We start from the raw sequence: 13049 nt of genomic DNA on the forward strand, positions 1-13049 counted from the left end.
GAATTAACACAGGCTTACTGTAGGTGATATTTTAGTTGAGACTTAAAGGAAGAAACCGAGTATCTTGTTTGTGGAACAGCTGAGAGGCCAGTGTCACTGGATCAAAGAATACACGTGAGGGAGTGAGGTATAAGAATACTGGAAAGCTAAGAGGGGGTTAGGTTATGAAGGGCTTTCAGTGCCAAACAGTTTGTATTTGCTCCTGAAGGCAAGATGAAATCACTGGAGTTTACTCTGTGTGTGTGTGTCTGTGTGTCTGATGATCAGACCTGTGTTTTAGGTTTTATACGTGCTTTGCACATACCAGGAAGATAGGAACGCATTTATTAAACATTTACTGTATGCCAGGTACTATGATAAGTGCTGGGAATACAAATACAAACAAAAATTCAAGCAGAAACTCTCAAGGAGTTTATTTTCTAATGAGAGAAAAGAATACATAAAAGGGAGCTGAAAAGTTCACGCATGTTTATGGGGAGCTATCAGTGCAGGGGAAAGGTGGAAAAGTAGTCTGGACAGTTAAGAGGCTGACAGGTTTGAAGCAATTGCATAGCTGGTGCTGGAACTTTCTCAAATGGAAGGTTCAGGGAGTACATAATAAATAGCTGTTGGATAAATGTTTGTACTATATATTATCAATTATACTTAGGAGGACTTACTAGTCTACTAATTGTTTTGTGTATTTTTTTTTCTCCAATTGGATTGAAAATTCCTTGTGGATAGGGACCACGTGTTACTTTCCTTTAGACCACAGGGCAGATGTCCAGTAAGCCAAATGAGCTTAATACTAGTTCTTGTGATATATATGTGTGTGATTTTCATAGCTTTGTCACATGAATATCCCTACCGACATCTATAGGAAAAGGGGCCATAAAAGATCAGAAACAGGCCTAGAGAAGTGAAGGGATTTGGACCTCCTTTAACACAAGTTATCTTTGACTGAATTTTTGTAAGAAGCTGGTACTAGTTGGGAGACATTTAGTCACTTGGTTAACTAGATAATGAAGTTACAGTAATTTCTCCCTTTTTCCATTTTAAGTTTTGTGACTGTGTAAACTACAGCACGCTGGTGCCTTAGAATGATTATTAAGCTATTGTTGTGCAAAAAGAGAATAAGAAATATTTTTCCCAAAGTCTTTACATATTCTAGAAGGAAAAGCATTTTAAGAGTGACACCTATGAAGACTCCCTTTGAACTACTAGGGGTCAGGCCAGGCCAGAAGCACAACGTGCTCCAAAAGGGCTAGTCCTTCACACCCCGGTGATTTGGTGGCTGGTGAGACAAGTGCCACTTGCTCCTGTGAAGCCCTGCGGTGGCAGAGATAAGCTACAGGCACATCCTCGGCAGCTCCGGTGCCCTTTTCTAGGTCTGGGACCCGGAACGCTCCGCCGCCAGAAGGCCACGTTCACATTATTCCTCAGCGTAGAGGGTTTAGAGGAGAAAGAAAACAGTTGTCATGTCTTCCGTCCCCTCCGTGACCTTGAGGGTCTGGCTTCATGTTTAACGACTACAGCGGCTCCACCCGGAGCCACGGAGCTTGTCTTTCTTGACCTCGTAGCGCCCTCCCTCCCGGAATTTAGGGACAGCGACTCTATCCCCAGCCAGGCCAGGGTTTAGTGCACAGAACCCACATTCCGGAGTTCCATGCTCGACCGCTCCAGGTTTTCCGTACCTCCCAAAGTCTAGCTTGTTGGGGTGGGGGGGGGGGGACCCTACAACCGAACCCGATGGCCGATGTTCCCTGCCATAGGCTAGTTGTCGATAGCCCCATTGCCGTGCTGCATTCCTAATGGCGGGAAGTGGCTGTCAGTCACCAGCCCGGAGGGGCGGGATGCCAGCGCTGCCAAGCTAAGTTGAGCCTTTCACTTTGCTTCCCTCCCCCCTTTCTCCCCTTCGCAGCCTCCCCCCTCCCCCCTTACCTTCTCACTAGTTCTCTCATCTAATCCTCCCCTCTCCCCCTCCCTTTCCCCCCTCCCATCTTCTCGGTGTGTGCAGCCGCTGTGGCCGGCTGAGTCCGAGCACCAGTGCTGCCTCCGCCCGTGGGCTTCGACCCAGGGGCCTCGGGGCTCTTCGCTCCCGCTCGCCGGGCTCTGGGCAGCCTCGTTCCTCCCTCCCACCTTCCAGGCCCCGGGATGGCGGCGGCGATGCTCTCCGGCACAGGTTCGGCCCCCCCGCCCGGGTCCGGTGGTGGTGGTGGTGGTGGTGGCGATGGTGACGGCGGCGGCGGCTGTAGAGGGTCCCCGCCGGGGGACTGGGCCGTGGCCCGGTTGGAGGGCCGCGAATTCGAGTATCTGATGAAAAAGCGGTCGGTGACTATCGGGCGGAATTCGTCGCAGGGCTCCGTAGATGTGAGCATGGGCCACTCGAGCTTCATTTCCCGGCGCCACCTTGAGATCTTCACCCCCCCAGGAGGCAGCCCGACCCCAGTGGCCTCGGGTGCTGAGGAGCAACCATCTCAGCCTCAGCCCCCGGCGCAGCAGCCGCCCCCGCCGCCCCCACCTTCACAGCACAGCCCCGCTGAGGACCCCAACACGGGCGGAGACTTCTACCTGCGTTGCCTCGGCAAGAACGGCGTCTTCGTGGACGGCGTGTTCCAGAGGCGCGGGGCCCCCCCGCTGCAGCTTCCCCGAGTGTGAGTAGCCCAGCCGGCGATCCAGGGCGCCTTTTCCCCGCGAACCCACCAACTTCCTCACTCCTCTTTATTCGCGTCTGCTCAGCCCAACATTCCCCATCATTCCTTGATGACTTCCTTCTGTATTGATTAGTTCTCTCCTCCTTTCTCTGCTGCACCCCTCCTGCGGTGGTGCTCTGGGAGCCCGGAGAGCGGGCAGCCCAGTCTTCCCTCTGGGGCTTATCCCTCCCCCAACCCTTCCAGCAGTTGTAAGGCCTCCCCAGCTGGACGGAAGGGTGAGGTAGGAGCTGGGATGCTTGTAGGGAAGGGGGACAGCTCTGTGTTTAAAATGAATTGCCCTTTCCCCGAGAGATGCAGCCATCTCCTGTGCTGCCTGGGAGGGCGCTTTTGGAGTGGTTTGCGTGTTGATTGCTGCATGCCTTACCGTCTTCCAGTGAATGGAGTAATTATTGTATCTGAACAGCCCCACCAGCTCGCCATGATAATTTCTAATTTCCTTGGTGTGTAGTACAGGTCATGCTTATACTGTGTCACCCAGTGATGATGCCTTTTTGCTGTAGCTTTGCTATGTAGGCTGCTTTTCCGACATGCACATCCAGTTCTCATGTTACTGGCATGCCAAGTTTAGTTCTCTGCTGTCAGGTGCTGTCCAGGGTGTTTTGTTTTGTTTTTGTTTTGATGTAAACCTTAGTACTGTTTATATTTTTAACACTAAAATCATTGGTAAACTGTTCGTGTCGATCATTGGTTTCTGTTAAATAGAGTAATATGGGCATTACACAACACCTCTTAATAGTTTTCTTTCTTTATTCAATAAATATTTAATCTTCTACGGAAGCTATGGAGAGTCTTATAATAGGTAGAACTCTTGTCATTGACAAGAGGGAAATTAGTATTATCTTAATGATAACTGCTTAATAACTGAACATTTTTTAAAGTTGCATGGGACTAACTGTTCGCACAATATTTTTTGATAGCCTGTGTTCAGAAGCACTTGAAACAAGTTCATGCCTTCAACCTCAAAATTTAGATGCCTTTGACATCTTTTAAAAGGCATTGATTTAGACATTTTAGGGGTAGATCATTTAAATTTTTGAATGATGGAATTACTTGATTTTAAAGTGTCAAGTACCTCAGTCATGATAGTTAATGCAATAGTACTAAAAGCAACTTTTCTTCATACTGTAATTTTTGTAGGTTAATATTCGGTTGGAACTTGGTTGCTAGGAAATGCTAATTATTCCTAAAGGAATTGTTTACGGAGCATTGTATTTGTAGTTATTATTTGTATGCTGAATTATTTCTGCTTTGTTTATTGAAAAAAAGGTCTTGATTATTTGATTTTTCTCCCCAAGTTACTGTTTAAGGTTGTAGGAGGCATGTACCCATTGAAAGACAAAACAACTGATAATAAGTGTTTTAGAATGTTCTTCTCAATAATAAATTTACCATTGTACTGTTTACTGGTTTGGAAATAGATGATAATATGCTATTAATATGACAATTTTTCATTAACAAATATCTTTGCTCTCTGTGAAGGTTTTAAATTGTGATACTTAAATAATTCTCTTGAATTTGTCATCTCACTCCAAAAGTTTGGTAGAGGGAGAAAATGTTTATGTCGAATGAATTCTAATAATGATTTATTTATGTAGTCAAAAGAGAATCTTTTATTATATAGCAAGCCAGAATTTGTAATGATTTTTGAATGGTGTATTGGGATGAAAGTTCTGTATTCCATAACCTTTATTTTCAGACTTTTAAAATCTGCTAAATATCTCCTAGCAGGATCAAATAAGACAAATTAAAACAATTTTAAAGGGGCCTTTAGTAACTCTGTTCTTATCAGAAATCACAGTTTAGGAAAACATATTGAGTCATTTGCAATGTAGAAGAGAATAAATGCAAGGTTTAGTAATGTGGTCAACTCCTTAGCATTTTGTGATAATCTTTGTAAGTAAAATCATTAGTATTTGTTTTTGAAAAGAAACTTCTTTGCTCAAGAGACGAATCATGCCAATTTTAATTATAACATAGTAACAGTTAAAGGACAAAAGACAAAATTTAGTAGTATTAGTAGTAAGCTAAGTAGTTTTGTTGATTCCAGACAATAGGGAAGGATAGATGATTGTCAAAATCCTTGTCTGGAATTTAACTTTGGGATTTAATTTGATGTCACACATTCCTTTCAGAAAATAAAAGCAAGCCTAAATCAAAACACAGTAATTTGAAACAATTAGCAAATTCTTAATTATACTTAAATCATATTTCAGATTTTTTTACTTCTGACTAAGTACTGAATTTAAGAGTGCAAATAAGTAAATTCAGAGTACAGTTCAAGTGCAGTTTAATTTAGAATCTACATCCAAATTCCTGTGAATGCAGAAAAATACAGTCTCTCTTGTACACGCATGCGCACACACACACACACACACACACACACACACAAACATATATAGTTTAAAAATATACATGTAGTTTAAACCTCAAATGTGGGTTTTTTTCCTATATAGTGTTTATAGCTAAACATGCCATATTGACAATTTTGGGGAGAGGAATGGAGAACAGGATATTGTAAGATGGCTATATTTTAAACTTGGTTCTAATAGTATTTGAACACAAATCATGTTTTCTCTATTATGCTAATTACGTTTGGTTAACTTAACCACCTTGTCCCCAAAGCAGAGTTGACATTAATGCAAATATACAATGACTGGTAAACCAAAATGGGATAGGATTGTGAGGGAATGGTTAAATTAAAACTTGTGGGTGATTTTTTTTTTTCCTGAGGGAGAGCAGGATAGATAACTTTCCTAGAGTCATTTTTTAAAGATACTCTGTTTTATTTAGGGGGCACTTGGGGGTATAGCTCTGTTCTCTGTGCTGTGACCAGTATTTTTTAAAGCCTCTTCGTAGTCAGAAAGTTTGTGATTTAGATGGGAAAACTACTAACCTAAGTATCTGGCTCTGGTCTTTAAAATAAACTTTTGAGTTTCAGAGTGACATAAAATAGTGTTTTAGGACCATTAACCTGGATAAGGTGTATACATTTTTTTTTGTCATTTTGATAGTATTTTTAGCCAAAGCAAGCCTCAAAGACTGAGTACAAGTTATAAAAGGGTTGTGGTTGGAGCACCTACATTGGAGAAATCATAGATCCTGCAAGTACTGCAGAAGGTAATAAATATAATATATTGAATAATATTCCTTAAAATTAAGCTTAAAAGAATTTTAAATTTACTAGACCATAAATTACTTGCTCGTTAAATAGAACCAATTGAGTTTGCTACGAAGAGCTACATTTCACCATAAGAAAGGCTAAACTTTTTGTTGTTTACTTGGAAAACTAACTGCTATTGATGCTGAAATAGTTGCTTGTCAGTGTTCCGGTGTTTAGACCAGTAATAAAAATGTCTAATTTCTATGACATTATCTTTTAACTTGTAAATTAGATGGTGGGAGTCTAACTTTTGAATAATTCCATACTATTAGTTTTCTTCGTTGTTTAGGGAACAAATGTAAGTGTTTGATCTTTTTGTAATTTGAAGGAATGAAAGAATTCTTGGTTTTTGTATGAAGGAAAAAGTTTTTATTTTTTAAGGAGTGTGATCAGGCTTTTTTCTTTTTTTGTTTTAACTTAAACAGATAGTTCTTGCTATTTGTGGACATTCTGTAGACCTCAATCAATTTACATATTGTAGGAGTCTGCTGGTAAAGGGAGGAGGCTACCACAGTTCAAGAATACATGATGGCAGGGACAGACAAGTGAGAGCAGGAGGAGGAACATGGGGTGGGGCGAGCCACGTGGAGGTTGGACACAGACAGGGACACGGACAAGAGGGGACAGGCAACAGACCGGACATTGAACTGAAGACAGGCAGGGCAGGTGGGCAGGGCAGGTGGGCAGGGCAGGCAAAGGTCTCCTCTCTAGGTGCTAGGGGTCTCAGCCAGGGCTGGGAAACCTGCGGCCTTGAGGCTACATGTGGCCTTCTAGGTCCTTGGGTGCAACTTTTGGACTGAGTCCAAGACTTACAGAACAAATCCTTTTATCAAAGTAAAGTTTGGATTCAGTCAGAGGGCTGTACTTGAGGATCTAGAGGGCCATGTGTGGCCTCAAGGTTGCAGGTTCCCCACCTATGTGACTCAAGCCAAGTCCCTGATCCAGGTGAGCCATTCTTCTGCTTTCACTTGGTGGATTTTTTTTTTTTTTTTTTTTTTTGGTGAGGGATGGGAGGCCATGGAGCCCCCAGCTGAGGAGCAGGAAGAGAAGGAGAGCACAGTACTATACATTAAAGTTAACATAGGTGTTTTTTTGGAATGAGGATTTCTTTCAGAATTATTTAAAGTCAAATTTGTATAATTTTAATTTACTCAAAGTGAGAATTGTCTGTATTGTGATTTGGTATCTTTGTTGTTTTTACAATCTGAGCCTGTGTGAACTTTCAAATTACTACAGCAAGGTAATACTTTTTCACAGAAATAAGAGCAAATATAATAATCTTTTCTGTAAAGATGCTAATGTGACATCACCTTAACTCAGTTATGTCGCATTTTACCACTTCAAAGATGATTTTAAAATGTGATTAACAAACTTATCCTTCATTTAGTAATTTCAGTTAATGGAAAAATAAAATGATGTTTCACTGGAATGTGTTGTGACTTTTAAAATTTTTGTAATTTTGCGTTCTATTGGAAATTACCTTTATTGTGGGTGTGGTCAGTTACTTTTCTGATCATAACCACAATTTAAGATACAAGTATGTGTGAATTACTTGACAAAGTAAAATAATTATTTGACTTATACGATACATTTTACAACTTTTTACATCTTAAAAAAATTTCTTAATATTTTAAAAAAAAACCTCTGCTGTCCTTTTGCTGCAGTCTCTTGTTTTTTTGGCATCAAGTTCCCAAGATAATGATACATTTTTGATTGTGAAACCATATCTCTTTCATTTTGGATATTAAGCTTGCCTTTAACAAATAATTCATTTTTCTAAGCCTTTCCTTAATTGTATCCCATTTTCTATGGGTAAGCTCTCAGGCCATTGAAGAATGTGTATCTTCCTCTCTTAGATAGATTTCTTTACTTTTGGTGACATCTCATAAATATAGTGTTGTGTTGTAGTATCCTATCTCCATTTGGGAATTTCTGTGATTCTAAAAGAAGTCTGTCTCTCAGTATATCAATATATATGTTGGCCAGAGTTCATCAATAGAGGCAAGACTTCAGGCCCACTGGAAGTAAAAAAAATCCTCAAAACATTTTTGGGTGGATTTTTATAAATATAGTACAGATGCTTAAATCTAACAGACTTACTGTACTTCTCTGACAATGGTTATGATATAGCCTTCAATGAAAAAGTGACTTTAATTAGTAAAAGTTACCTTTTCCAGTCTTTAGCATTCTAGTCTTTATCCTGTCCATGAAAAGTATTTTCTCTTTATACTAATATATAGCAGCTTTTTAAAAAAAAAACTTATCACAGTTCTTCCGACTTTAAGAAGCTTTAAGGGCAGAAACCATGTTTTATATCTTCCACTGATTGTATATTTCTTGGTTGTCTTCAGGAAGTGAATGAGCCACAAGTGTTTAGGACATTCTTAAAAATAAAATTAAATACACTAATCTGTTCCAAAATTTATCCTTTCTTATCTCTTTGTTGTTGATAGTGTATGATGATCCTTTTAATTGTTTTAAGATTGCCAACAAACTTAAGGATGAACAGTTTAGATTTTTAATCAAAAGCTGGCTTAGGGAATAGAGGATCAAGACCAGCCTTGGAGTCTGGAAGACCTGGGTTCAGATTTTACCTCTGATGACATGTGGGCTCTGTGATGCTGGACAAGACTCTTGACTTCTTAGTTACTACCCTGCCACCCTTACCCCAAGCGCTACCCTTACCCCAAGCAACTCTCTAAGACTAAATTGCAGCATAATTGCAGATTTTCATTTGTGGAGCAAGTTTCTCCAGAAATTCTCTACATTAATGAAATCACAGGTCTGACCAAAATAAAAATAGTAATTAGGCAGAAATAGTAAGCAGTTAATCCATACAACTATATAACTAGGTTTTTTTTTGAAACATTATCAATGTTTTTGGCTACTATGTAGTATTTAATCTTAATAGATAATTTTTGACCTCTTTCCGCATCTCACATCTCCAACTTCCTATTGAATATCTCAAATTAGACGTCCCATAACTTCAGCATGTCCAAAACTGAATTCATTACCTTTTCACCTTCCCCTAGCCTTCTCTGTTGCCTACAAATATGCCAGTATCTCTCTAGAACTTAAAAAAAAAAAAACACTTGGTCTCCTACCTTTGCAAAGAAGCAGAGGGAGGTATTTTCTTATTTCTTTAAGGCAGCCTGATATTTGGGATTAATACTGCAGGTTAGTCAGGGACCTTCCCTTCCCCTGCCCCAGCTTGCCAGTGGGTGGTCCAGCCATGGAGCACCATGAGCCACCAAGGTGGTGGGCCATGGATATTATCTTTCTCCAACCCAAGCTCCATTGCCCATTTCCCACCAGGTGCTAGACACCTACTGTCACCTGGATGCTGATTCCCCTCATTCTGACCTCTAATGGAAGTATCTCAGAGACCCGCTCCCCTTTGATCCTTGGACCCATTAATCTCTTGGTTTGAGGACCATCTACCTTGCTACTTTCTTTGCCAAGAACTAAGTATCACTTGACCTTTTTTATGCCATGAAATAGAACACTTTTATGTGTTGTCTCACCCAGTTAGAATATGAACTTGAAAGCAGAGACTCTTGATTTTTCTTTGGATCTCCAGCACTTAGGAATTGCTTAATAAATTCTTTCCTGTTCTATTCTGTATTAGTCCAAGTTTGGTGATTATAATTTCAAAGCATTCAGTTTTGAGTGTTATTTTTCTTTCCATTTATATTGTATTGGTTATTTTCTATATTGTTTTTCTCATTTTGCTTACTTCAGTTTGCATCAGTTTATACAATTCTTTACATGATCCTCAGTATTTGTTATAGTCATTGTTCCTTACAGCACAATAATATTCCATTACCATTTTCCAATTGATGGACATCAACTCGTGTAACATAGTTAATTCTGGCTGTAATCTCTGGAATAGTCAAGGCTTGTTATATCTCTCCCTTGGGGTTCTTATGTAGTCAGTGTTTGGGGAGGGACTTCTTTATTGCCATCAGTTTGCTTCCCTACCATCTGTGTTCCTTTCATTTTTAGGGGGCCAGTGATTAGTACCCTTATTTCATTTAACCACTTAACTAGCTTTTTCAAAGGATTATTATATATTTTCAGAATATAGTGCAAAATATGTATAATCATTTCTCCCAATATCTTGGGGAACATAATCCTCTCTATTCTATATGAGTTGGGAGAAGAAGTAGATGAGACCCAGATTTAGTTCAGTTCTTACATAGTTTTGATCTCACTAAGTTTATGTCCAGAGGCAGAATAATTTCCAGATAAGCCAGCATTTCAACTATTGCTGGGCTACATTCTTGAAGCCATTCACCAATTGGTAGATAACCCCTCATTTTCCAATTCTCTGCTACCACAAAAAGATGTTTGGTTTTTTTTTTAGTCATTTCTATTGTGTCCAGCTCTTTATGACACCTTTTTGGGGTTTTCTTGGCTACTGGAGTGGTTTATCATATCCTTTTACTGCACATGTTACAGATGAGGAAACTGAAGCAAACAAAGTTAAGTGATTTGCCCAGAGTGACACAGCTAGTAACTGTCTGAGGCTGGATTTGAACTCAGGTCTTCCTGCCTCCAGGCCCAGAACTCTATCCATTGCACTACCTAGGCATCCTATGAAAAGAGGTATTATGAATATTTTTATCCACATGAATCTTTTTTTCTATTTCTTTGATCCCTTTGGGGTATAGAACTAGTAGAGATGTTGCTGGGTATAATAGCTAATAAAACAGTTTAATAGCTTTTGGGGCTTAATTCCAAATTGGTTTGGAAAATGACTGGATCAGTTCATGTCTCCACCAACAGTGTATTAATATACTTTTCCCCCCCAAAAAGCCCTTACAGCATTTGTCATTTTCTCTTTGCCAATCTGATGGGTATGAAATGTTACCTCAGAGTTGTTTGCAATTCTCTACATATTAGTGATTTAGAGCATTTTTCTTATGGCTATCAATAGGTTGGATTTCTTTCTCTGAAAACTGCCTGTTTATATCTTTTAACCATTTGTCAACTGGAAAATGCCTCATTCTTATAAATTTGATCCAATTCCCCGTACATCTTAGAAATAAGACCATTAAAGAAACTTGCTGCAGAGTTTCCCCCCCATTTACCTACTTCTCTTCTAATTGCTGCATTGGCATTGGTTTTCTTTGTAGAAAAACTTTACATTTATGTAGTCAAAGTTTGCCTCTTGTGAACCTACTTCTTTTCGTATAAGTTCTTCCCCTAGCCATAGATCTGACAGGATCTTCCAGGCTCTTTTAATTTGTTTATGATACTGTCCTTTATGTCTAAATCACGTATCCATTTGGAACTTTTCTTGGTATATGGTGTGAGATGTTATCTGATACCTGTTTTCTATGACTGCTTTCCAATTTTCCCAAGTTTTTGTTAAAAATATAACTACTTCAACTTTCAGTTTCAATAATTCGTTTAAACTTCATCCTCTTAAGAGCCACCTTACCTCCACATCTAATAATAAACTTTTATAATCAGAGTTCATGTCTTTGCAAAGGTTAGAAAACAACTATTAAGGGCACAGCTTTTAATGAAGTTAATGATTTTGATAGTATAACAGCACAACATCTAACTGTAGTGATGTTTTTTTGGCTACGAGTGCTTCCCAGTGGATCATACAGTGAGTAAAAGTGATACGTTCATTGCCGCCAGCTTTAACTTTTGCTACAAATCCAATGTTCTCACCCATCATTGCTCCAGCACCATCTATAAAGACCCCAATGCAATTTTTCCACTGTAAAGCTTTATTTGTGAAAAATTCTACTTTAAGACATATATGCGTGTGTGTGTCTATATATATGTATGTGTGTGTGTGTGTGTGTGTAAACATATCTTCCTTCATAAACATATCTCACATAAAGTAACAACTTTGCAATCTAACTGAATTGTGAACTTTGGGCTGCCCTTAAGCCTAGTAATAAGGTGTTGGAACTGGTCATTACTAATTTCAGAAATTCTTTTAGAAACAGTAACATTTGATACAGGAATTTTATGAATTTTATTTCCTTACTTTTTCCCATGAACGGTTTCTGACATTTTAATAGCAGAAGGTAACACAAAATCTCCTCTCACGTTGGGCTTTTTAGTTTTTGCAATTAAATAAGTTTTGTAAAATGCAAGTCAATACTTTTTGTTGACAGTAACAAATTTTTCAAAAATTTGTTTTTCTTTATTTGAAGATTTTAAAAGTCATTCAGAATATTCCTTTGGTTTATTACAGTATACTGCATGCTTGGTATTAAGATGTTGTTTTAATTTGGCTGGTTTTATACTCTCTGCAGCCAAAATTTTATTACAAATTAAGCAAAGAGGTGTCTGCACACTATCATCATTATTAGAAGTTAATCCATATTGCAGAAATGATTCAACATATTTTCTTTTTCTTGTCAATTTAGGTGTACCTAATAGTGAAGACTCTGCTGCATTGCCAACAGTATTTTTACCTCTTCTATCTAAATTTAGTCGCTTATCCATAACCAAAAAATATTTTTGTCCTAAAATGTAAATAAATATTGCTAATTATTTCTCAAATACTAGCTTTAGTTTGTGAAAATACATTTGTTTTACTTAATTTAAAAAATTGATGTTCACACTTATATACACACAGCGCTGACGGTGGAGAAATATCATTAAAGGGCTTTTGTCTTTACTTGCTGTAGTTAAACACTTATGTTTCTGTAAAACAGCAATTTTTAAAATCAGATATGCTAACAGAATACAATACAAAGATATTCTACTTTGTTACAAACACTACCAAGGTAAGTGAACTTACCCACAGCATTCAAAACTTCTCCATTTGCTGTAACTGATGGTTCCACGTATGGATGGTGTGGTGGTGGCTGATGGAGCACCTGTGTTTTCTTGGTGTTAATTGTTAGGCCAAAATTAGCACAAGCAACAGAGAATTGCATCTCAGCTTCAGAGGCTGCATTGAGTGCATAATCATCTGCAAACAGAAAATTATGAATCATCTCTCTCTCTACTTCGGTCTTGGCTTGTAGGCTTTTCAAGTTGAAGGATTTACCATCAGTGCAGTAACTGACCTTGATGCCATGTTCATCCTCATTGAAAGCATTTGACAACATGGCTGAAAGCATCATGCTAAAAAGCATGGAAAGAAGCACACAGCCTTCTTTCACTCCATTGGTGACTGGGAAGGCACGAGAGCATTGTCCATTATCCAGAACCCAGGCAAG

At 39.0% G+C, this 13049-nt stretch overlaps 1 protein-coding gene across 1 annotated transcript in view; it reads left to right on the plus strand.

Moving 5' to 3' along the window:
- Window positions 1–1837: 1837 nt before the first annotated feature.
- FOXK2 (forkhead box K2) overlaps window positions 1838–13049 on the plus strand; it is a 122598-nt gene continuing 111386 nt past the window's right edge. Inside the window, exon 1 of the mRNA XM_036767956.1 lies at window positions 1838–2633. Within this exon, the coding sequence (XP_036623851.1) occupies window positions 2134–2633 (500 nt within the window). The 5' untranslated portion in view covers window positions 1838–2133. The remainder of the gene's footprint in view (window positions 2634–13049) is intronic.

Source organism: Trichosurus vulpecula, chromosome 7 (genome assembly GCF_011100635.1).
Source record: "Trichosurus vulpecula isolate mTriVul1 chromosome 7, mTriVul1.pri, whole genome shotgun sequence".
NCBI lineage: Eukaryota > Metazoa > Chordata > Mammalia > Diprotodontia > Phalangeridae > Trichosurus > Trichosurus vulpecula.